This window comes from Herpailurus yagouaroundi, unplaced genomic scaffold (assembly GCF_014898765.1).
Source record: "Herpailurus yagouaroundi ecotype Mexico unplaced genomic scaffold, PumYag 198, whole genome shotgun sequence".
In the NCBI taxonomy this organism is placed as follows: domain Eukaryota; kingdom Metazoa; phylum Chordata; class Mammalia; order Carnivora; family Felidae; genus Herpailurus; species Herpailurus yagouaroundi.
Window position 1 is genome coordinate 33,659,041 of NW_024412429.1, and position 26,328 is coordinate 33,685,368.

At 38.4% G+C, this 26,328-nt stretch overlaps 1 protein-coding gene across 3 annotated transcripts in view; it reads right to left on the reverse strand.

Moving 5' to 3' along the window:
• Positions 1–26,328, reverse strand: part of ENPP3 (ectonucleotide pyrophosphatase/phosphodiesterase 3) — a 100,806-nt gene that overhangs the window by 17,541 nt on the left and 56,937 nt on the right. For all 3 annotated transcript variants that reach the window (XM_040449182.1, XM_040449183.1, XM_040449181.1), the window contains 9 exons: positions 19,879–19,987; positions 18,701–18,829; positions 17,919–17,950; positions 14,731–14,858; positions 8,928–8,994; positions 6,252–6,339; positions 4,531–4,709; positions 2,991–3,042; positions 1,511–1,665 (listed from right to left, as the gene is read on the reverse strand). In XM_040449182.1, coding sequence (XP_040305116.1) covers positions 1,511–1,665; positions 2,991–3,042; positions 4,531–4,709; positions 6,252–6,339; positions 8,928–8,994; positions 14,731–14,858; positions 17,919–17,950; positions 18,701–18,829; positions 19,879–19,987 — 939 coding nt within the window. The remainder of the gene's footprint in view (positions 1–1,510; positions 1,666–2,990; positions 3,043–4,530; positions 4,710–6,251; positions 6,340–8,927; positions 8,995–14,730; positions 14,859–17,918; positions 17,951–18,700; positions 18,830–19,878; positions 19,988–26,328) is intronic.

Sequence of the window (26,328 nt, forward strand, 5' to 3'; positions counted from 1 at the left end):
GCTCTCCTACCACTGACCACAATTAAACCATTGTCAGCAGCAGAGCTGGTGTTCAGAACACACAAAGCTTCAATTAATAGTGGGAAAATATGCTTATTTTTCTCCAGAAATCTTAAATTGGAACAGAAGAAAAGTAAATAAACCAATCACTTCCTTGCCATTAAAAGGGGTGGAATATCTGTACCCTTAGGAAGAACAGTATAGGTTGACATTTGTCATCAGAATCTTTGGATCTAAGATATCAAGATTTTCTTTACAAAACAGCTTCCTGATTATTTATTTACCCTGCTGGTTGAAAGTACTGCATTGTCCTAAAGCCTTTAAAAATAATGGTTGGGATTAATCTAGCCAACACAGTCATTCAGGAAGCATTGACAGGGCAGCTCTATTGTGAGGATACGTTAAACAGGACCATCCATGCCCTGAAGGGGGGTTTTGACCGGTTTTTGGCAGACTGATTTTTGCTTTCATTTACATTTTCCTGATTGCTAATGAAGTTCAATTGCATGGCTCATAGTCTTTGTCCATTTATTAACTAAGAAGTTTATCATTCTCTTGTTCTCTTGTTTATTGGAAGAAATTTATTAGCTAGTCTAGATCCTAATTACCATTCTGGATACTACCCATCTCTTGTTTCTTATATGCAATGCAAATATATTGTCTCATCCGTAACTTTGTCTTTTTGTCACACATTAATGTTAATATGGTCAAATTAATAATTTTTTTTTATTCTTGGGTCCTAAGAAATCCTTTTCTATCCCAAGGTCATAAGGATATACACAAAGGAAAACAGATTTGCTGTTCACGTTTAAGTCTATAAATCTACCAGCAATTTAATTTTGTATACGGTGTGAGTTAGAGATCTGACATTTTCTTTATTTTGCTAGCCACATGTCTCAGGGTCACTTACCCAAAAGGTGTTTTCCAGACAGCGAGAAAGGAAGAGAATATAAACAATTGGATTCTCAACTTCAGTCTGGAGAGCTCTATGACAAGGCACATCTATACATGTAAGTCTAGCCTGACTTATTAGAATACTGTATCCTTCAGGGAAGGATTACTTTTTATTCACATTGTGTTCCTTGTGCCTGCCATAATACACACAGCAGATAGTAAGGTATTTGTTAAATAATCAAATAAATATAAAGCCCTTTATAATCTAGTTACCATCACCTTCCAGGTGCACCCACTGTGTACGTAGGATATACAAAATAAACAGTGTGCCTCTGTATTCCTGTTGCTTCTTTTTGAAATCTTTCCTACCTGCCTTACCAATTGGCCTATAAGCACCTTCTAATTTCTCCAGGCAAAACTCACTGTGTTCCTCTTTTGCACCCATACAGCACCTATAAATACCTTTAAACAATATCTGGGCTATTGTCTTACAAGACAAACTCACTTTGGGATCTCTACTGAAAATCAAAATTCAATTCTTAGAATATTAGAGAGCTACAAATGTTTTTTTTTTTTTTTCCCCAGTCCTTGGGGATCAATGGACACAGAAACTTACTGGCTTGAGTACTGTATATGAGCTCCACATGGGCATCCTGATAGCTTTTCCAAATCCACTGACATATTCCCTGTGATAGAGAAGACAGTGCTCCTTGTTCTTCTGCATGACCCTGGGCCTCCCAAATGGCACATTTAGTTTCTCTGTGGCTGTTACTAAAATGACAATAACATAAAAATGGTTGTAAAATTAGCAAATGCTTCTATGCATAACGCTATCATTCTCAGGGGGGTGCCTGGGTGGCTTAGTTGGTTAAGTGTCTGACTCTTGGTTTCAGCCCCGTTCATGATCTCCGTTCATGTGGGTTCGAGCCCTGCATGGGCGCTCTATGCTGACAGCACAGAGCCTGGTGGGAATTCTCGCTCTCTCCCTCTCTCTCTGCCCCTCCCCCACTTGCGCTCTCTCACTCTCTCAAATAAATAAAAACTTTTAAAAAACCATCATTCTCTGGTGGTTTATTATATGCCAGTTACTCTCATAAATATTTTACATACTTAACCTCTTAATTCTTACAACTCTGAAGTGTTATTATCCCACTCTATATATTACAAAACTAGGGCTTAGATAAGTTATTTAGCCAAGCAGCTAACAGCTCACAGGACATATTTGAAGAGGGAAAAACCTCAAAATCAAAAGGACATACTTTGTAACAAAGATGACCTACATTAATAATTATCATAGGAACAATGTTGCAATTTTATAAAGAAAAGTATGTCCTAATGTATTTATTTTTATTTGCCCGTCAGTATATTCTAAAACTCCATCAATTATTGATACTTTAAAAACCTGCAAGGTATTCATGCCATGAAATAACACTCAATAGATTATAAAAAGATTATAAACCAACCAAGACATTGACTGAACTTTTACTGTGCATCAGGCACTATTTTAAGTGCACACATAGATTAACTCATTTAATCTTCATAAAAACTCTATAAAGACGGTATCCCCATTTTATAAATGATGAAACAAGCCCAATGAGTTTAACACAAGAATACTTTAAAGATAACGGATATTAATAATGTCGCTACAGGCCAGGCGCTGTTCTAAATTCTTTCCATGGATTAATTCTTTCAGTCTTTACAACCACATGAGCTGGGTACCATTATTATAGATGAGTAGACAGAGGCACAGAGACGTTAAGTGATTTGGCTCAGGTTACACAGTCAAGAAGCAGTAGAGGTAGGACTCCAACCCAGGCAGTGAACCCTGTTCACATCTAAGAAAGGGAACAGGGGACCGTAGAGAAGGCACAACCATTTCAAGGAATTTGTTGTGTTCCTGGAACCACTATAACTACTCAGGCTTGCAACTGATCTTACCAGATCTAGTTCTGTTTTTTCCCCCTCCTATACATTGGCAATACAATCTTTATGTTCAAAAGCCTCTGTGAGTTTATTTTAAAGAACCCCCAAAAAGGCAATATTGTGTTTTGTTGGGCCTAAACATCAAAGACTTGACATGTTTTCTACTGACTTACTTTCATTTTGGGAGAGATTTAGCATTAGATTCACATGTTCTAAAGCAGCATTCTGTAAAACAATGTGGGGAAGGGAGAACGTAAGTCAAAGTGATAACATGTTGTAAAAGGTGATCAGGATTATTTCCTGATCAGGATTGCAGTAATCACATGAATATTTTACTACTCAACAAAGAAGCCAGACTAACTTGAGTTTAAATTCCAATTCTGCCACTTACTCAGAAATACAGAGATACTATTACTCATTAAAAGACTTTGTGTGGGAATTTGCAAAGATACAATTGATGTTGGGGCAAAGCATTTTGACCACAGCTAGAATCAACTGCTAAACTGAAATAACAATATCCCTGGGCTTCTAGGGCTTTAATAGGAGTACAACTCACTTGAGGGTCTTGTTAAAATGCAGATTCTGATTAGTAAACCTGAGCTCAGTGGGGCCTGAGATTCTAGATCTCTGAGCAGCTTGCAAGTGAGGCAGATGTTGATCCTGTGACCACACTGAATAGCAAAGGGCATTCTTTACAGAGAAGAATTTGGAAGCTGGCAGTCAGGAGGTAGACCAAACACCCATGACCTGAGACAATTTACCTGACTTCTCTGACCCTTCTTCATTCCTAAAATGTAGACTAAAACACCCACATTGTGATGTTTATTATTATTACCATTATTTTAAATGGCACTTCCATCAAAGTTGTCTGTAGGTAAGAAACCCGCATCCATACTTTGATCTTGACTGTGGATTTGATTTTTATTGGGAAGCTTGACTGGACTTTTACCCTTTAAAGCCTCTTTTGGTTGGCATCTATCTATATACTTTTTGATCTGTGTGGTGTAATGGTATTTGGAGGATTATAGAAGTCTTTGCTGACTCCTTGTTATAAGGAATAATTCTTGGTGGAGGCAGCAGGTGCTTATTGAACTCTACAACCACATTTTGAACTTGGTGTCAAATGCACATTGACATTGGTTTTAACTTGATGGATTCCTGATAACTGGGCTCTGATTCCATTCTGAAACCCCAAGCCCCATCCATGTGCTCTAGTTCTCACAAGGAGAACTTGCATTTTGAGCTCCTGTTCTGACTCCTTGCCTTTTTGGGGCGGGGGTGGGGGTTCCTAGCACTGGAATCTCACCTTACTGACAGTCTCCTGGGATCTGAAGTCAAGCTCCTGAACTCAGCCAAGTGCCTGATGCACTAAAAAGACCTGTAAGAGGTCTTATAGCTGTAAGAGGGATGGTTTACCAAGGAAATAAAAAAGAGCTCCAAGATTCTACTATTTTGAATGGTTAAGGACACTTAGCTCACAAGGGAATTAATAATTTCCAAATAGTGCTTTCCAATTTACAAAGCATAGTCACGTACTTAATTTACAATGCATCTCTCATCCCCAGACAAGGTTCAGAGAAACCACATACATTTACTTAGTAAAGATCCTAACTAGAACACAAACCTGGTTGTCAGCTACCCTGACTATAACCCTGGTTATGGAAATTAGTTTGCCCCTTTATATTCTTATGAATATATGAAGTTATTACTTACGTTTTGTAGCACAGGACATGAACAATGGAGAGTATCTATGGGCAGTGGGACAGTAAAGCCACAAACAGAAAACTTCGACACTTCCTCTGCATGGGATGGCTCATAAAAAGGGACCTTCAGAAGATGGTTTAAACTACCATGGGTGCCATTATTTGGTGCTGGTTGAATGTGTAGAAGGTCTGTTTTTAAAAATAAGTTCAAAGTAGTTTTAAATTAAAAGGCAACAATATCTGTCTAGGAGATGGAAGAAAACAAAATTTCCATTAATAAATTCCGTGGTAAGGGGCACCTGGGTGGCTCAGTCGATTGAGCATCTGATTTCAGCTCAGGTCATGATCTCATGATTCATGAGTTCGAGCCCCACATCGGGCACTGTGCTGTCAGGCTGACAGCCCGCTTCAGATCCTCTGTCCCCCTCTGTCTGCCCCTTCCCAGCTTGTACTCTCCCAAAAAATAAATAAATAAATAATTAATTGATAAATAAATAAATTCTGCCATAAAACAGTCTTGGACTGCATGTGCCATTGGGTTTACTGACTCTTGCCCCATGGTTTCACCACCTCCTCTTTCTAGAGAATGGGGACCGTTGCTGTAAGAGCTATAGGAATTTTCAGGAACTGTGTCTGCTCCTCTAGAGAAAAGTATTATTGCTTAAAGGATCACTTTGTTCTTTAAGCATATCATGGTCTTTCTAGCATAAAAAGCTATAGTTTTATCAAAAAACAATTTTGAAGAAGTTAAATAATTAATAATCTTATTGGTAGTATATTTACTTAGTTATATGAAACTTCTCTAAGGACAGATACCTTTAAAAAGTTAAACTCAGAGATTTTGCTTAATATTTAGATAACTTTTTCTATTTTGTTCTATAACAATACAATATACAAATATTTTATGAACATAGCTTTTTAAGTGGCCCCTGCTGAATACCGCCTAATAGATCTCTTCCAGAACTTAAATCCTATCTGGTTCCTTCTAAGTTTCCCCACAAAGGGCCAGCATCTCTGACCACACATCCAGGTGGGGAACCAAGAATCGAAGTTGTTAAGACTACAACACAGTATTTTCAAATGGATACTCTTTGGTTTCTAAGACATATTCAATCACCACACGCCTTTGGCAAGATTAAGAGTGACAATGGTGAGGATATTTATGTCAGAATTCTAAAGCTCAAGGTGAAATTGCAACTTACCCATTACCTTGCCTAAACGATTTGTTAATACAATGGTTTGAAGTAAGCATGTAGGCATAAAGGCAGGGGAAATCCCCTAAAACTCTAATTATTTAAGGTTTTTTTTAACACTGAGTATAATAATAAGCACCTATACAAATAGGATTTCTATCATCCTTTTATGCCAGAAGCTTTTTCTCTGTAATTACAAGAAAATACTTGTGTTTTAGAGGTTCTTTTCCTACTCTGAAAAGTTGGAAATGTAATTTTACTCACCTAAGTTTTATTAAGTTTTCAAGTAGTAACTAACTGATAGAAAGGCTCATCTCCTGAGATCTAATCTTTGTCATTACCAGCAATCAGAAACAATAATTTCATAAACTACTATGGCTGAATAATTCAGAATGGTGATTCGTTCTTATCTTTTCTACTTTCTGTCTTCTTAGGGCAGAGCAGCCCCCTCTGGGATTCAATTTATTGCCAATTTCAAAATATGTATTTTAAAAACTACATCCACATTTTGATGTTAAATTTATATAGATATACTCACCACATATTAGGTTATAGACTTCGATATTTTCGAATGGTTCAATTTCAGTCTTCTCTTTAAAACTGGGTCCATGTGCCAAAAAGATAGCCTAGGTGATGACAGTCCTACTGTTACTAGATGCCATCTAAACTCAAAAACAAATGGTGGAAGAGACACAATTGCCTTCTGTCACAGCTCTCCTAGCTGTGTCTCCTGCTATTATAAGGATTTCTTTTCAGATTTGAAAATGACTTGTATGTCACTTCCACCCGTGACTGGGATTCCACAAATCCCAATCAAATATAATGCATATTGTATTTATTTTTTTCTAAATGTACCTGATTCCACAGCACCTTGCGTGTCAACAGACGAGGAGAAAACAAGCAACAATAGACAATCAATGTCAGCACAATTCTACAATATCTGGACAGTATAAATTACAAATTCATAATATAACATCAGGAATTATTTTGGTTGTCTTTTCATATCATTGTTCAAATATGTTAATACATGACCAAAACATGCTGAAGTTTCTAAACACTAAAGTTTTTTCACAGCTTAGACTAACCCACCGATTTCTCAAATATCTCCCCTTTACTTTTCGGATGAAGAATTCTAAATACTTTTTATTTATATTTAAATAATTAATGTTAAGTTAATTATGTTATTCATAACAATCTAATTCTTTCACATTGCAAATAACTAGAAGAAAAGTGTCAAACATAATTACTTTTTGGTAATAGGACTATATAATATGTATATATCCTTTTTTTCCAAGATAGCAAAAAAATGGAGACATAGGTTTTCTTTCTAGCAATTAACTTAATAAATAGTACTCTATTTGATAGAGAGGCACTCTGTCTCTAGAGACTTTTCAAATGTTTACAAGGGGATATAATGCATCACAGCAATATTAAAAGGCAGTATATTCATAATGAGCCCAACACATTTTCTTTATTTGAGAAGGGATGTGTGTGTGTGTGTGTGTGTGTGTGTGTGTGTGTGTTATTAATGGAAATAGGAAAGACAATGAGGTTGCCTGTTAGAATGGCTAAAATTAACAATTCAGGAAATAACAGACGTTGGCAAAGATGTGGAGAAAGGGGAACACTTTTGCACCGCTAATGGGAATGCAAGCTGGTGCAAGCAGGTGAAGAACAGTATTGAGGTTCCTCAAAAAATTAAAAATAGAGCTACCATACAACCCAGCAATTGTACTAGTAGGTGTTTATCCAAAGGATACAAAAATGCCGATTTGAAGGGGCACACGCACCCCAATGTTTATAGCAGCACTATCAACGATAGCCAAAGTATGGAAAGAGTCCAAATGTCCACTGACTGACAAATGGATAAATAAGATGTGGAATAAGACTCCTTGGCGATGAAAAAGAATGGCGATGAAATCTTGCCATTTGCAACAGTGTAGATGGAACTAGAGGGAATTACGCTAAGCGAAATAAGTCAGTCAGACAAAGACAAATAACATGACTTCACTCACCTGAATTTAAGAAGCATACTAAGATGAACATAGGGGAAGAGAAGGAAAACATAAGATAAAAACAGAGAGAGGGGCAAACATAAGAGACTATCAAATACAGAGAACAAACCGAGGGTTGCTGGAGGAGAGTTGGGTAGAGGGATGGGCTAAATGGGTGATGGATATTAAGGAGGCACTTGCTGGGATGAGCACTGGCTGTTGTATGTAAGAGATGGGTCACTGGGTTCTACTCCTGAAGTTAAGACTCCACTGTGTGTTAGCTAACTTGAATTTAAAGAAATAAATTTTTTAAAAAGATAATGAGGTTGCAAAAAATCATGAAGTTTACCTATGTGGGCCTATCAGCTACACTTCTCTCATGGACTCTTCCAAATAGTCTCTTCCCTCCATACTCCGCTCCAGGTTTTCTTCTTTGCTCACTGGCTATACTTCTAGGTGTCTTTGCTAGTGACTCTTTTTCTTTCAGCCTCTTCAAGTAGAAGTGCTTAGAGCTCAGGACTTGGTCTTCCTCTCTACCTATACTCACTTTCTAAGGATCTTGTCTAGCTGCGTATCTTTTAAATAATCGATATACCTAAAAATCAATTTTTTTTTTATTTCTGGGTAGATTCCCTTTAGGTGCCTATAAAGCATCTCTACTCACATGTCTGATAAATATTTTCAACTTAACATGCCCAACTGAACCTTCACTCCTTCTTCTCCAATCAGCCACGCAGTCTTACATCCTTCCAATAACCGATGAAGGCTCTCCTGCCCCCAACGCATCAGGCACAATTCTACCTTTGGGCCTTTGTACTTGGCTGTTTCCTCTGTTGGGTACACCTATCCCCTGAACATTTGAAAGGCTGATTCTTTCACCTTCTTCAAGTCTCTGTTCAAATGTCATCTCAATGAATCTTACCCTCTCCACTTTATGTAAAGTTGCATACTGCCCCCATGGTACCCTGGGACATGTCCAATTTCCACCTACTCTGTGTTACCTTTATTTCCCATGGCATTTATCCCCTAACATACCAAATAATATATTTCCTTATTATGCCAATTGTCTATATCCCTCTGTTAGAATGAAAGCTTCATGAGGGCAGGGATCCTTATCTGTGTTGTTCACAGGTGTATTCAAGGGCCCTAAAGACTGCCTATGACAAAGTAGGCGCTCAATAAATATTTGTTAAAAAAAATAAAATAAAGCAGTAAGTTACCTCCATGCTCTTAAACTCATTGTTATAACCGTGGTTGCCTCCTCCACAGGATGAATATGCTTTACTCCTTTAAAGAAATGATATGACATTGCAATTAATACATTAATATGAGACCTTATTGTAAACTGACCTTTAATGGGTTTTTATGCAGCTTATGCTTTTATATAAGTAAATTTTCTGTCAACGACAGCATAAATATAGTTATTTTCATGCTCAAGTTCATAACCACAGAGGAACAAACAGAATGGTAGCAGGAAGGAGAATTCCAGAACCAGAAGTAGAATTCAAAAGCCTTTGACTCTTAGACATTGACAAGATAATAACAAAGGCATAGGTTAAAAAAAAATCGAATATAACTTCATATCAGCTATATGTCAATAAAAATCTATTTATTAATTTAAAAATGTAAAAAATTGTCTTCAAGCTTATCTGTATCTTTACACATTAATGTCTGTGTGGTTAAGAATAGTTTAGTTAGGGGCGCCTGGGTGGCTCAGTCGGTTGAGCGGCCGGCTTCAGCTCAGGTCATGATCTCACGGCTAGTGAGTTCGAGCCCCGCGTCCGGCTCTGTGCTGACAGCTTAGAGCCTGGAGCCTGTTTCAGATTCTGTGTCTCCCTCTCTCTGACCCTCCCCCGTTCATGCTCTGTCTCTCTCTGTCTCAAAAATAAATAAACGTTAAAAAAAATTTTTTTAAAAAAAGAATAGTTTAATTAATATACTACTTTAAGCATTTCAGTGCTTTAGAAATAAGTCTTTGAAACTGGGAAAAATATTGATTCCTATTTTACAGTAGAGATATGTAGGGAAATAATGTAAAAGTATAAAGAATACTGAAGGAAAGTTCATTATAACACTCGGTAAGAAGCTAGTATATTCTTGTAAATTCAGAACTTATTTTTAACTTTAGGGCTTTTCTTCTATAGGCTGTTGTGTTCTGTTACTTGAATGACTTTTCAAATTTAATTTGCCTTTTATCCACCTTCTCCTATTTTAGTATTTGAATTGAGCAATTTTAGCAGTCCAAACTGGCAATAAATAAACCTAGATTTTTTTTTAAACAACAATGCCATACTGGTTCAAATTAGGTCTCTAATGGAAAAAGAGACTCTTATTCCCTAAGAGATTTGTCTCATTTGCTTTCCCACTCCCTACCTCCCACTCCTCGGGGAAAACATACACACACAATGTTTTTGTTTTTATGTTGTAGGCAGGACTTTAGTGTCCTAAAAGATCAGCTTCTAAAACATTCATAACTGAGTCTCAGCTTAAATAAAAACAAATCACAAAATAAAAAATAAATCATCACACTGAGCAGGCTACACTCAGCTACACTCAACACTACCCAATAGAGGGAAGAAAGGAGAGGCTAAGTACTGACTTACTAGCTGGAATGGGGAAAGAAAGGGAGTCCTATTTATAAGGCATTTAAATTCAATTACCCTAAGATGCCAGCTCATTACCTTAGTTAATTCCAATAAAATGTGGGGCTTAAGATAAGAGTTGTTTTAAAAATATTTTTATCCTTCTTGCATACATATTTGCTTCCTTCAAGATTACTGGAACTAGGGTGCCTGAGTGGCTCAGTCAGCTGGGTGTCCAACTTCGGCTCCGGTCATGATCTGCCCTTTCGTGGGTTCAAGCCCCATGTTAGGCTCTGAGCTGTCAGAACCTGCTTCAGATTCTGTGTCTCCCTCTCTCTCTTCCCCTCCCCTGATTGTGTACTCTCTCTCTCTCTCTCTCTCTCAAAAATAAATAAATAAACATTAAAAAAAAGATTACCGTAACCATTTGGGGATAATTCAGTTTTAAATTCTGTGTGGGAGGCTAGAGTATTCATTAATGAAAGAACAAAAAGGTCTTTAGAACCAAGTCATTGGTAAAATTCTCTGAAATTTGGTCTGTTATATATCTCTCTATTTTCAGAAATATCTCTTTTTTTTTTAATTTTTTTTTCAACGTTTATTTATTTTTGGGACAGAGAGAGACAGAGCATGAACGGGGGAGGGGCAGAGAGAGAGGGAGACACAGAATCGGAAACAGGCTCCAGGCTCTGAGCCATCAGCCCAGAGCCTGACGCGGGGCTCGAACTCCCGGACCGCGAGATCGTGACCTGGCTAAAGTCGGACGCTTAACCGACTGCGCCACCCAGGCGCCCCAGAAATATCTCTTTTTATAATATTTTCAACTCCTAACCCAACTCAATCAGAAAACTTTAGTCAATATTGCAAAGCTTTATTCAGAAGTAAAAGATAAAAATTAGTGTTTGAAAAAGCTCTATTTTCTCTTCTCAAGTGAAAATGTTACAAATTTGCTCTTCTAACTGCTCATGTTTATGCTCTCCAGCCATTAATTTGGCTCTGGAAATCCATATGGAAAAATGGGAGCTGCCATTTGGAAAAGATGAGTTGATTTTAGCTGTCATGATTTAGCTCAACTTCCAAGTACCATATGAAATCTTCTGGAACAAACTCTCTTTTATCTTCTCCATGTCTAATTCATAAAGTCAAAATCAAGGCCAGTGTCTCTGCCACAGTCGGGTAATGACACAGATGGGAGACGAGTAAGACTTCTTTCCTGACCGCCCCCCCGCCCCTCCAGGCAGTTGCCAACTATCTGCCTGTGTAGTACCTTTCACATCTTCCCTTGCTTTCCTACTCTGCCACCATTCTAAGCTAGACCCTTATTACTTCTGACCTGCATGAAGTTCCTAATTGGCTACCCTGACTCTGAACTTCAGAATCTTCCCACATAACACACACACACACACACACACACACACACACAAACACACACACACATGCACACACGCACATGCACACACACACACCTAATCACATTGAACACTGTGAGCTCTCAGAAATGCAAATCCACACAACCACATATTCACCTGCAGCCACCTTGTATCTACCAATGGTCTATTTTCTTCCCAGGCAAAGTCACACTTTTCAGTCATGACAGGTAAGGTCTGTCAGGCGGAGAGAGGCTTCATTTACCTGGTGCTCTGGCACACAGAACCAGTGCAATCGAGGGCATCTAGCCCGTCTGCCTGCAGACCCTCCCTTGCCCCCAGAGCAGCTGCTGGCTTTAAAAAGGTGCCCCATTGCTCTGGACAGAATATTTAGAGAAAGAAGCACCCCTGAGAAGACACAGGCTGGCAGTACTCAAGGCTTGGCAAGAATATGGATGCCTTCCAGCAAAAGAAAAGTGGTCCATGGCCTCCTGCAGACAGGCCCCCCATCAGGGCTCAGTGAGCTGAGCAAGGGTTACTTTTCCACTGCCTCTCATCTTCTTGGCTGAGTGCCTCTGTACAACGCACAGACTGCCCAACAGCCTGGGGCAGACCTGTTGTATGTGATGGCATTTAGCCGATCTCATCCTTAATTTTCAAAGCCCAGAGCAGGAATCACACCTACCAGGAAGCATCCTCTGGATGTTCTGTGACATCCACATCTAGTCTGTGTAATCACTCTTATTGTTTCCTTGTACCTTGCACTTGATCCTAGTGTGGCCATTGTTATACCTGATTATAATTGTTGTCTTCCTCCCTGCCTGGGCAAAGATCCTTAGGGTGAGGACTGGGACTATCCCCATTTCATAGAAACGTGCCTGGAAAGTATTTGTCACTTTCCAATCATAAAATAAAAAGCTATTATTCATGTTCTCTAAGAGGGCAATACTTCAGCTGTAGTTTCAAATAATTGGGTTTCCCCAAATTAGTGAAATCCAACACGTTTTAGGCAAAATGAGGATAGTGATGATGATGATGATAGGTTGTACTAAATGACAAAGTTTGCTATAACTCTGGGAAGGGAATACAATCTAGTTATCAAACATTTGACACTATAACTAAAGACAACATACTTTGCCATAGAAACTAGGTAGCCTGACGCTCATGTGTTAAGAATTGGAGGTAGAATGACTTAACCAGATGAGAACTTGGTTGCTCCGGTTAGGGCTATAATCAACATTTCTTTTGAGGTAAGTCAGTTTCCTTTAACATCAAGAGAATAATAAAACCAGGCTAATCTTGTGTTACAGATGATGAAAATGAAGCCCCAAGACATTAATTTGTTTACATTTCCCCCACGCTAGGCGTGAAGGCGGGTCTGAACTCAGCCTGCTGCTCTTTTTACATCTCACCGCTAGCTATTAAATATAAAAAGCTCATAATTTGAGACTGGGTGTTATGTAATACCCAGAGGTACCCTGGCGGCTGGACTCTCCTTCTATAACCCACAGGGCATGTTATAGGATGGATGGGCACTTTCTTGTTTTGTACCAGTGGCCTCCTAACTTCTTTGATCTCATACTCTCAACAGTAAGTATTTGGAGAATTTACCCACATTTGGGACTATATCTGCTTACATATTACCCACATACATTATTTAAAACCCGATATACTTAATATAAGTAAAGCTTAGTCTTTTAAAATCTCCTGGAGAATGCTATGTTGAGCCACACAGCATATAGCCAAGGTCCTTCACAAAGGGTTATGAAACTTCTTATCCCAAGAAGAGAGGCCAGTGCCATCTAGTGGCCAGATGTGAACATGCACACTCTCTGGCCTCGCGGTGTATTGCTTGGGTTTCCTGGTTACCTCACAGAACAGGCTCTCCCAACTCCCTCATCTTTTTTGTCTCCTCTTTATTAAATATATCTTCCAGTATCTGTAATCCCATTGTCCTCTGTATCCCCCAACATGACGTAGCATGCAAATAAGGCCAGAAAACAATGTGATCCTGATTCCATTTAAAACCACTTACGCACAGGGGCAAAAAAAAAAAAAAAAAAAAAAAAAAAAACCACGAAAAAAAAACACAAAAAAAAAAAAAAAAAGGAAATATTAGCTAAACTATCAGAAAGTGTATATTTTTTGGTTTTCTGGCTTATTATTAGTCTTCTTTATTTGACAAGGAAGGCAGGAATCCTGTCTGTATCCCAAATGCCTGGAACAAAGCCTGGCATACACAGTAACAAGCATCAATAAAATTTTGTGAAACCAACGAATTCATTGGTTATCTTGGGATGAAGCGATCCAGAATGGTTTTTATCTTCCCTAAATTCAATTGTAACTTGCAGATGCTCAACAATCAACATGAATTAGAACTAGAAAAAAAAATGTTCAACTAATTGGTTAGCTTAGCCACAAATGTGCTCTTTCCTAAAAACCACAAAGGTGACAAAGATTTCAATGACCTATCTAATCAATTACTTACTGCCAACCTGGAAGACAACTGATGTCATCTTTACATCCTGTCAACTACCTGAAAAAAGATCTAACTGGGGGTTAAGAATGTGCTGGTACTTGTGGTTTCTGGAATGGCCAATAAACAGTGCTAACCTTCTTCCTTCTGTGCATCTATATTGTGAGGATTACGATGCTAAGATTGGCCCCTAATATTTCAAATGCAGAAATGCTAGGTAGCATATAGAAAGTCAAGGATTGAGGCACCTGGATGGCTCAGTTGGTTGAGCGTCTGAGTCTTGATTTCAGCTGAGGGCATGGTCTCGCTGTTCGTAAGATCAAGCAAGCCCCAGGTTGGGCTCTGCGCTGGCAGTGTGAAGCCTGCTTGGGATTCTCTCTCTCCCTTTCTCTCTGCCCCTCCCCTGCTCAAGTGCACCGAACACTCACTCTCTCTCTCAAGAGAAATAAACTTAAAAAAATACATATTGAAAAAAGTCAAGGAAATACCAATGCTCAGGAAAAGTTGTATGATCATAATAGACCGGTAAAATGAAGGCAATTTATAATGAAAGACGGTGGTTAAAAGTATTATGAAACAAGTAAATAGATGCACAAACCTCACAGCCAGCCACTGTCGGTCCACCAAAAGATGAACTTTGTCAATTCTGACATTTTTGGCAAAGTGTAGTCGTTTTGGCAAATCAGGAGTCAAATAGGGTTTGAAATGCTGATCAGGTTTTCGGCACTAAATAATAGGTAGATTATTTGTTTGTGTAAGTTATAATATGCAGGCTAATTTAACAATTTCATTTGCTAAGACAATTAAGCGCTCTTTAAAAAGTAAGAAGATTTAAACATGGCTAATAAAATAAGGCTATTAACCCTATTCTCAGTGTGGCCAAATTCCCCAATTAGGTTGCTTTTATTGTTGCAACAATACTTAAATTGCAATTAAAATATATGATTTAAATTATGATTTGGTGTCTGATGTTTTAGGTTTTTATATCTTTAGCCACCATAACCCTCCCCTCCTTTTTTGACAGACAATAGATATGTCTGGATTTCAAGTGGCAATTACAATTTTTGAATTTAAATTATGTATGCATATTATATAACACATTAGCAGATATCAGTAAAAATTTTAAAAACCAACTTAATTGCACCAAAATCCTTTTACAGTCGATTCAATTTACCCTTGAAATAACCTACATTTGGGGCGCCTGGGTGGCGCAGTCGGTTAAGCGTCCGACTTCAGCCAGGTCACGATCTCACGGTCCGTGAGTTCGAGCCCCGCGTCGGGCTCTGGGCTGATGGCTCAGAGCCTGGAGCCTGTTTCAGATTCTGTGTGTCTCCCTCTCTCTCTGCCCCTCCCCCGTTCATGCTCTGTCTCTCTCTGTCCCAAAAATAAATAAACGTTGAAAAAAAAAAAAAAGAAATAACCTACATTTGCTTAATTCTCAAGTCAAGTCAAAACCTAGTACAGGCTCCTTATTTGTGAACAATTCATGGATTTCTCACAAACTGGAGTGAAATTTTGTGTCTTTCATAATTACTGCTGTAACTAGACGGCGTATTTTAAAACTGTGTAAAGATGCAACTCAGTCATCTAAAAAAAGAAGTGAGGAAATGAGAAACAGAACTACAAAGGAATTTTTTCTCCCTCGTGAACTTTTTTTGAGAAACAAGAGGAAAAAAATACAGGTAAGCATATGGGAAAATAATTTTCTTCTACTTTCTCATTTTCTTATTTATTTTAAGCCTTGATAATCACACAAATATTTTAAGTCTGTGTCACTGCTGTTTTGGGCTCAATTTATATAAGAAGAAAGATACTATGAAATTGAAAAAAAACAATTTATTTTTTATTTTTTTTTTCAACATTTATTTATTTTTCAGACAGAGAGAGACAGAGCATGAACGGGGGAGGGGCAGAGAGAGAGGGAGACACAGAATCTGAAGCAGGCTCCAGGCTCTGAGCCATCAGCCCAGAGCCTGACGCGGGGCTCGAACTCACGGACCGCGAGATTGTGACCTGGCTGAAGTCGGACGCTCAACCGACTGTGCCACCCAGGCGCCCCGAAAAAAAAAAACAATTTAAAAGGAAGTATGGACAATAGAGCAAGGCGAGTAACAGAATGAAAAGGGGAAGAGAAATTATTTATTGCACAGATATTTTGGCCAGTTTTTCTTTGCTTATTTTGGTATCTCTACCGGGCTTCTTTTTCTTTTTAATTTATCATTACTTCCTGTTGAAGTCAATATTTTTGTAACATCCAGGCAAGTACATGATGGCAGCAGTTGGTTATGAAGCTTCGTCAAAGATACAAAGAACTAGAATGTGCCCTTGAGGACCACAGATCATCTGACAAGTCACACTTTCCTAGCTGGTGTGTAGCCAGAGTAAATCCAGAGGAAAGTGGAGGCACACTGCCAATTTCCGAAGCAGGACGGGGTTATACTTTGCATTTGAGAATTTAGGATGAAGACCTTAGAGTTGGGAAGACTGTGGTCATTTTATCTAAGAACAAGGATGCCATTGTCTATCATGCAACCAGAATGTTGTTGAACTTAACGAGTCATCCGTTCATGTTTGATTACGTTTGTCCAATATAAGCTCAACAAGCCTACTGGGAATACTGTACCCCCACATGAAAATTTCCTGGGAATAATGGACTATTTAGGAAATGATGGTCCATTTCTTCGGGTTCTATAACTCTAGGCCCAGTCTTTATTTGCGATACCATTAATGGTTTCCAAAGCCCGTGGTATCCAATCCTCCTCCACTACAGGATTATTAGAGATTTTCCCTTCCTCAGCTTCTGCTATATGGCTCGTGAGGTGATGGGGAAAAGGACAACAATATGTGGTTTTAGAGAGTCCATCTGTTGAAAATTCTGAAGTACCCATCCAATCAGCATGAACACACTGCCTGTATGCCCTTCGCCAGCAGAGGGAGACATTGTCCACCATGTTTACTCAAGACCAAAATATCAAAGTATAAGAGAAAAAAGAAGTGATTAACACTCTAAAGAATTGCTGCTCTAATGGTCATTTCTGCATCAGACTTGCAGTGGGTCCTAGGTGACAGTAACATTCTTCATGCGGTGTTTTCTTACCTTCAATCATTCCCAGTTCATCCTAACAGTTTTCTTCTATAATTGCACACGACCTATATACTTAAATAAACCTAGCTCCACCCCAAGCAATGATAAACTCATGAATTCCATATAATAGATAATATGCTTGTGAATATACCTTAAATACAGAAGTATTAAAACTACATGCAAGAACATTTCAGGTCTCTCTAGGAGTAGGGAATTCTACCTTGAAAAGCCCAGTTTGCTTTAAGATCTGTATCTCGAATTTGCCCCACTAAGTTTACTCACAACCTGGAACGTGGGAACCAGTCAAAAGAAGTTGGAATTAGACTTAGAGGGTAAAGAGATGATTTTTCTGACCTCTATGAAAAGATGTGTAAGAGTTCATGATTCACTATTTTCTTATGTTAAGTCACACAACACATGTGACTGGCATGGCCCTTTTGAATGGGACAGCAACCCACTCAGTAAAAGCCAGGAGTCAGGGCCACTGTTGTCACAAACTAATCTCTAGTGGTAGTGACTGTAAATGAAAACACCTAAGACAAAAGCAGCTGATCTGCAGGTAAAATACTATCAACGGAGGGTTTAAGAAATAAATTTGAAGTGGATTGGACTCAGAAATATGGAACATAAATTTCCTCAAATCCAGATTTTAAGGACATTATATTAACTTAGATATATGTATTAGGACACTGTATACTTACACTGAGGTTCCTAACAATTTCTTCAGAATTAACTGTTTCAAAAGAAAAAAATAAATAAATAAACCACATTACAAATGTGAACATATCAGATGAATTTCACACATACATTTATTAATGACAATGACCTGGTAAAATTAATAAGAAATTCTTTTAAAATTTATTGATTTGTTTTGAGAGAGAGAGAGAGAGAGAGAGAGAGAGAAAGGGAGCATGAGCCAGGAAGAGGCAGAGAGAGGAGAGAGAAAAGTCCCAAGCTCCAGGCTCCATCTCACAAACTGAGATCATGACCTGAGCCAAGATCAAGAGTCAGACACATAACAGACTGAGCCACCCAGGTGTCCCTAAGTAGGAAATTATTTTCAGCAAAGAATTATTTTAGAATTTAACGTATAAGTAGAATATATTTTAACCTAACGATTAAGTAGAATACATTAATATTTTTGTAATATTAATGTTTAATTGATGTTTTAATTATAATCTAATAATTACGTGGAAATATCAATATTTTATTAATAGTAACGTTTGATTGTATTAATTAATATTTTATTGGTATTAATATAGTTAAGTAGAGTATACTTTTACCTAACGATATTTGATATTACCATAGACTTTATAGGCTGATGATATTTAAACAAGGACGGGGATTTCTTATTTGCTTCTGTGTGGTCTTCCCAAGAAGACAGAAGAGGAGCCTGGCAATCCCTATATCCTCAGAATCAGGAAGTTATGTTTACACACTTTCAATTTTACCCCTTTTTTCACATGGGTGTCTTCATACTTACAAGTGTAAAAGTCCTGAGGTATATTACGAGCCCTGATACGAGGGGCAGGCCCTTCATACATGTAGAAGTTTATTCGATGAAAATAATTAGTCATATATTCCATCTTGTCACAGTAAGTCTTATCCATTCCTGAATTAAAAAAAAAAATCCACTGAATGCATATAGATGGTAACAATTAGTTGTCTTTCATGATGTCAAATCAGAGATATTTTATGTGGCAGATCTCAAAGTAAGTTTCACTGAGAATCTATATTAATTTAACCTATTATTTCACCCTAAATGGCAGATCTTAAAAATCCTGGCAGTGGAGGAGAAGGGTTGCATTGATCAGAGAAGAATAAACAAGAATTATAAACAGATCATTTGCTCAACATAAATCAATTAATTTCAAAGAAGAAAATCCTCTGTAGAAAGCTCATTAGATCTTAGATGTATTATTTAAGTTTATATAAGTAGCATGTGCTTAAAAAAAAGATTTGGTAGTTAAAACCTCTTCTATTTGTAGATTCTTCAGACTGCCCTTAAATTTTTATTTTCATATTTATTTATACATTTATTTCATGTTTTATAATATCTTTTATCAAAATGCACATTAAAATGGTTCCCTTTAATTTTAAAACAATAGGTCAATGTGTTAAAACATTTCAGAAATTTTTAAATAAATTACTCTGTTTCTCATTATCTTGATGTCCTAAAATAAAAACAAGAGATCTGTAGACATGGTCCTTTTCCTCCTCTCTTCCTTGACTGGTTCCTTTAAAGCCTTTGGAGCTTAGCTTGACTAATGTAGAAAGTATCACCCCATCTAGAAAAGGCCTATTTCCGCTTTACATACCTCCAAACACACGTATCTAGGAAAGTACTTGACATTGAGTAGGCACTCAAAAAATATTTGGTTGACTAACAACCCAACCATATCTCTGTTAAGTACTATGACCTCCATTTTCAAAAAGTAAGTATAAGGATGGATTTTCATAATGAATGTTAAAATAATTAAAGTAGAAATTTTAGTTTTAGTATCGTATTCATCACAGCCTACCACAAAACGTATTCTTTGCTTGTTCGAGAACCTTTAGGTCTAGAAGTATAGACTTTAAAATATCACTATGCTTTTTGCATGCTCCTTGAAGTGAGAAGATATCATCAATGATAAAATATAATTTTTTAAAAAAGCGTACCATGGTCGGCCAAAAGGATTATATTGACACAATTGTCTAAGTTCCGCTGTTTTAGGCCTTCCATCAACATTCCAAAAGTCTTATCTACCAACTGTAAGGCTTGAATTACCTAAGGGGAAAATAAAATGGAGTTAAGACTGTCTTCATAAATTAAAATTTAATTGATGAAATCATTATCCAAGGGAGTGAGTAAAAACTGAACACATTTCCTTCTCTGAAATTTCTGGATTTTGAAATAGGACATCAGAGCCCAGCACTGTGCTACCACATTTACCAAATACCAATTCCCTGAATTTCTATAAACAAATAAAAAAAAGTAAACCATGGTTTCCACAAAGGAATATAGACTACTGTCCAATTAGTATCTGAGAAAAATGTTCTGCCTCAACAAATATTCAGCTGCAAAGGCTTTCATCATAATACCCAATGCTGGAGAGGGGAGTCCACAGACACTTCTATAGAAGTCCACATGGTTATTTGGGTGCTGAGATATTATGTGACAATGCCTAACCAGAGCGTTAAAAAAAGGACCTACCCTATAACCTAACAATTCTATTTCTGGAAATTTGTCCTCATAAACACTTATAGTACAAATGGCTATTTACAACTAGGACTATTCATCACTTTATTTATTTATTTATTTATTTATTTATTTATTTACTTATTATTCATTCATTCATTCATTTCTAATTTCAATTTAAAATATAAAATTTCAATAAATTTCAATTTCAATATAAAAATAAATATGCCACACATGTTTACAAACATTTCAAAATGTATTTTAAAAAACCATGGCATGGGGAACTGCTCATAAATACAAGGCTAAACATAAAATATTAAAACTAAACTGTATGTACCCATAGATATTTCATAATCCTTTCATGTTTAAATATATTTAGCACTCCTTAGTAAACACACATGCACAGAAAACGAAAAAGAAATATATCAAGGGACTATTAACAATGGTTGTCTCTGTATAGTGAATTGGAGTTCATTTTTATTTTATTGCTTATATTTTTTTTGTGTTTTAAAATTTTTCTACACCTTATCAGCATAGTACATTAAACTATTTTAAGGGGCGCCTGGGTGGCGCAGTCGGTTAAGCGTCCGACTTCAGCCAGGTCACGATCTTGCGGTCCGTGAGTTCGAGCCCCGCGTCGGGCTCTGGGCTGATGGCTCAGAGCCTGGAGCCTGTTTCCGATTCTGTGTCTTCCTCTCTCTCTGCCCCTCCCCCGTTCATGCTCTGTCTCTCTCTGTCCCAAAAATAAATAAACGTTGAAAAAAAAAATTTTAAACTATTTTAAGTGTGTAACTTTTTTTTAAGTTTATTTACTTTGAGAGAGAGAGAGGGAGAGAGAATGAGCAGGGAAGGGGCAGAGAGAGGGGGAGAGAAAGAATCCCAAGCAGGGAGCCTGATATGGGGCTCAATCCCACAAACTGTGAGATCATGACCTGAACCGAGATCAAGAGTCAGATGATTAACTGACTGAGCCGCCCAGGTGTCCCTTAAATGAATAACTTTTAATTGACTAACTGTTCATTATTTGTTTCAGTGAAGAGGAAACTGTAATAGCAAATGGATTGGGGGAAAATGTGTAATCTCTTATAGTACTATTATAAAAATTATCGCTTTTTTTATTTTTTGAGAAGGAATTTTACAAGCTAATTATTGTTAAGAGCTTTAGTACATTATCTCATGAAATTCTCATGGCAAACATGCATGGTTGGTGCTACTTCCACCATCTGGAATTTCCAGTTGGAAATACCAGGAAACTTGAGGCTTAAAATTTTTAAATAACATGTTTATGGTCCTACAGTTAACAAGGGATAGAACAGAATTGACTTCAAACCAGCTCTATCTACTGCTAAAATCCATCAACTCGGAGATAACTTTCCTGACTCTCATTCTTACGGTGACCATGCACTCTGGTTTACGAGCATGAGTTATGGTTCCCGCCCATTGTCATGGCATAATTATGTCCCTTTTCACAGTCACCCTACTCACTCCTCCCAACTGCAGTAATAGCCCCTTCTCTGTCCTCTCCCAGCACCCTGGCATCTGTTACCATTGGACTCTCCACAGATTTGAAATCATCTGTGCATATGTCTGCCTCCCAAGAAGAGTGTGAGCTCCTGCAGGGAAGGAACCGGGCAACCTAACTCACCACACGCTTTCCAAGCATAGGGTTTTTCACACAGTATCCACTCCACAGATGGCACATATTGCTGAATGTAAAATGACTAGATGCCAGCCCCTTACTCTAGCCCAGACAAAGGAAAGAAGAGAAATCCCTATGACAGACCACAAGTGAGCATTTTGGGGGGTGGTAAGATAATAAATAGGAATAGAAAAGTCTGCAGCTTTGGGGTAAACCAAGTCTGGGTAGAAAACGTTGCTTGTTTCACATGGAATCATGATCCTTCACTTTCACAGTGGATATTGTGGAAACAGTAAAATCAATCCTGATAAAATGAGTTCAATGCTAAGACCCTCAATAAACAGTTGCTTTTTGGATCCAAACATTCCCTTTTGTAAAATGAAATTCAAGACTGCAGAGGATCCTGCTAGTAGGAAGCTCTATGCAGCATTAACATAGTGGGCTTTTCAGTAGGTACAACATCCTTCCTGTGTATTCTACCTCCACATGCTTTCTTGTGGGGGATAAGCTTAGGAATCCCCTGGGTTTACACCAATGGGTTGACAAGGCATAAAGAAATACAAAGTCATGAAATGCTCACACCCGAGTTTGGGTAAACCAGATTGGCACCCCAAGAATAGGGGGTGCAAAGGCACCCCAAAGTAGAGAGGGGGTGCAGAGCTCCCAAAATAGAGAGGGAGAGGCAAAGGTCTGAAATAGAAATGGCACAAAGGTGCCCAATACATAGGTGTATGAAATAAACAAGATTAGATATTCAGGGTCGAAGTACTATGCAGAAAAGCTGCTTTCACAGGAGGATAGGGCCAGGTTAGGTAAATTGGCGAACTGGACTTTGGACCCCTGTGCTGCAGGCAAAGCAGCCCAGAGAGGAGATGGTTAACAAAAGAAAAGATGCCTTATTAACCCTGAGGTTATTTCCCCTATCTGTCTCATCCCCTAGGCTGGCAAAGATAAACAGAGGTGCTGCCTCATGTCCCCTGTAACCAACCTTACTCCCGACTGCCCAGCGCCCAGATTTTGTTTTATATTGACCCAACCCCCCAAACACTGTATATCTTCAAAAATCCCCTTTTCCCTCACGCCCCAAGTTAATGTTACCAGTTTCTTTGTCTCTTTGTATACATCCATCACTTTTGTAAGCCTTATGAGCTGAATAAATACAGGGCAAGGACCCTTATTCTGGGCTCTTGTCTTTTCCCGAACACTAGCCATCTCTCGCTTTCAATCCTGCATCCCGCTCTTTTACTAGACAAGAGAGAACTTTAGACCCAAAGTCTATGACACTTTCTCAAAAGTGGAGGTCCTCAGTGCTGTAGAATCATTCTACCATGTACATGAGCATTATCAAGAATTAAGTCGATCTGTTGTTCATTTCAATTTTCTTTCCAAATTGAATTTTTCTTCCTAACTTTTCTTTCCATCTAACATGTAATAACTTGTTTTTCAATCAGGAGTTAACAGGTGAAACTTGTTAAAGTATTAGAACATTACTTAAGGTTATTCAAGACCCATAAGGACATTCTGTGCCTAATTCAACTTCAATACTAGAGAATCATTGAAACAAATTTGGTATCAAGAAGTTTCTGGGGTGCCTCAGTTGGTTAAGCGTCCAACTTTGGCTCAGGTCAAGATCTTGAGCTCAGGTCAGTTAGTGAGTTTGAGCCCCACGTCAGGCTCTGTGCTGACAGCTCAGAGTCTGGATCCTGCTTCGGATTCTGTGTCTCCCTCTCTCTCTGCCCCTCCCTTGCTCACACTCTGTCTGTCTCTCTCTCTCTGTCTCCCTCTCTCTCTCTCTCTCAAAAATAAATAAACATTTAAAAAAAAGAAGAAGTTCCTGGTTTCACAAGACTTTAAATCTCTCCACCACCTTCTACATCCCTAATTCATAAGTCCTTCTCCAGCTATACCAGGCCACAATACTCTTCCCATTTTAACACTGTTGTTTTTAGCTCAGGAAACAACAGATGTTGGCAAGGATGCAGAGAAAGGGGGAACACTTTTGCATTGTTGGTGGGAATGCAAACTGGTGCAGCCACTCTGGGGAACAGTCTGGAGGTTCCTCAAAAAATTAAAAATAGAGCTACCCTATGACCCAGCAATTGCACTACTAGGTATTTATCCAAAGGGTACAAAAATGATGATTTGAAGGGGCACATGCACCCCAATGTTTACAGCAGCATTATCAACAATAGTCAAGTTATGGAAAGAGCCCAAATGTCTACTGACTAACAAATGGGTAAAGAAGATGTGGTATGTATACACGATGGAATACTATTCGGCAATCAAAAAGAATGAAATCTTGCCATTTGCAACAACATGGATAGAACTAGAGTGTATTATGCTAAGCAAAATAAGCCACTCAGAGAAAGACAAATATCATATGATTTCACTCATGTAGAATTTAAGAAACACAACAAATGAACATAGGGGAAGGGAAGGAAAAATAACCAAAACAGAGAGGGAGGCAAACCATAAGAAACTATTAAATACAGAGAACAAACTGAGGATTGCTGGAGGGGTATTGGGTGAGGGGATGGGCTAAGTGGGTGATGGGCATTAAGGAGGGTACTTGTTGGGATGAGCACTGGGTGTTGCATCTAACTGATGAATCACTGTGTTCTACTCCTAAAACCAAGACTACACTGTATGCTAACCAACTTAGATTTGCATTTTTAATTTTTTTAATGTTTGTTTATTTTTGAGAGAGGGAGACAGAGACAGAAACAGAGACAGACAGAGACACAGACAGACAGAGACAGAGTGTAAGCAGGGGAGGGGCAGAGAGAGGGAGAGACACAGAACTGGAAGTGGGCTCCAGGCTCCTTGCTGTCAGCACAGAGCCCCATGCGAGGCTCCAACTCATAAACTGTGAGATCATGACCTGAGATGAAGTTGGAGGCTTAACGGACTGAGCCACTCAGGCACCCCTAAATTTTAAAAAAAATGTAGGTGAGAGAAAAAAATAAACACTTGTTATTTTAATTCATTTTTTGAGAGAGAGCGCACATGCACAGGACTGCTAGCATGCAAGTTGGAGAGGGGTGGAGGGTGAGGGATAGAGAGAATCTTAACCAGGCTCCACACCCAGCACAGATCCCAACACAAGGCCTGACCTCATGACCATGAGATCATGACCTGAGCTGAAGTCAAGAGTCAGATTCTCAACCGACTGAGCCAGGCACCCCCAAACACTGTTTCAGCTACCAAAATTTTAAAGGTTTCTTAAAACAAAACCTTGCTATACATTAAGTCATTACTTATTTGCCCTTTCAACATAGTTTCTGGGTAATGGCTTCATTTTCTTCAACCCCTAAGAATGCCTAGCACAACATCACGCCCACCAGAAACTATTAAAAGTAGACCTTAAAAGGATAGCAGAGCAAGAGCAAGAGAGTATCAATGACTGAAAAATGTAGAAGTTAATAAGCTTGAAAAAGAGTGAGTGAACAAACTAACTAAAGTAGCCTTTTGCTTTCAAATTATGTCACATTCACTCCAAACTAAAGTATATGACTAACAATAATAACAGCAATAAAGCCATAAAGCTTTCCAGGTTCTCCATCCATTTTGCCTCTTCTAAAGTTTTAAATGAGGCATGGTCTTAATCCTTCTATTTTCACTTTTCACTCTCTCCTTAGGACATCTTCACTTCCATGCACCATCCACATGCTGCCAAGCTTCCTGATTTCATCCCCTTGGAGCTTTCAATCCATATTCAATTGCCCTCTGGGCATCTTCATTTGGACACCACAAGCCCCTTAACCATGACAAGATCTTCTCCTTCAAAATTGACCCCCTTTAGTCGCCTCATTGATGTAAATGGAAACACCTGCCAGCTAATGATAGCAATCTGACAACTGTCCTTGATCCTCCACTCCACCACCCGAATCCTACCAAGCCGTGCCAGGTCTATCTCCCAAATGAATCTCAAATGCAACTCCCTCCTCCCATGATGGTTGCCACTACCCTAGTTCAAGGTGCAATTATCTCTTTTCAGGAATGTTGCAAAGCTAACCCATCTCTCCCCACCTTTCTCTGTTCCCTCTAACCCATTCCTCTTGCATAGTAAAACTGATCTTTAGATACAACCCGATCTGGTCATGTTGCTTTCTTGATTAAAATGCCTCAGTGCTTCCCTTGCACATTACATGGCCAACAAGGATCTGCATGATTTGGTGCCTGCCTCCTTCTCTAGGCTTCTTTCTAGCCATTGCCCCTGGGTCACAGTGCTCCAGACATGGGAGGGAGATAATCCTCATAGCGTTCCAAACAATACTTGGCACAGAGGAGC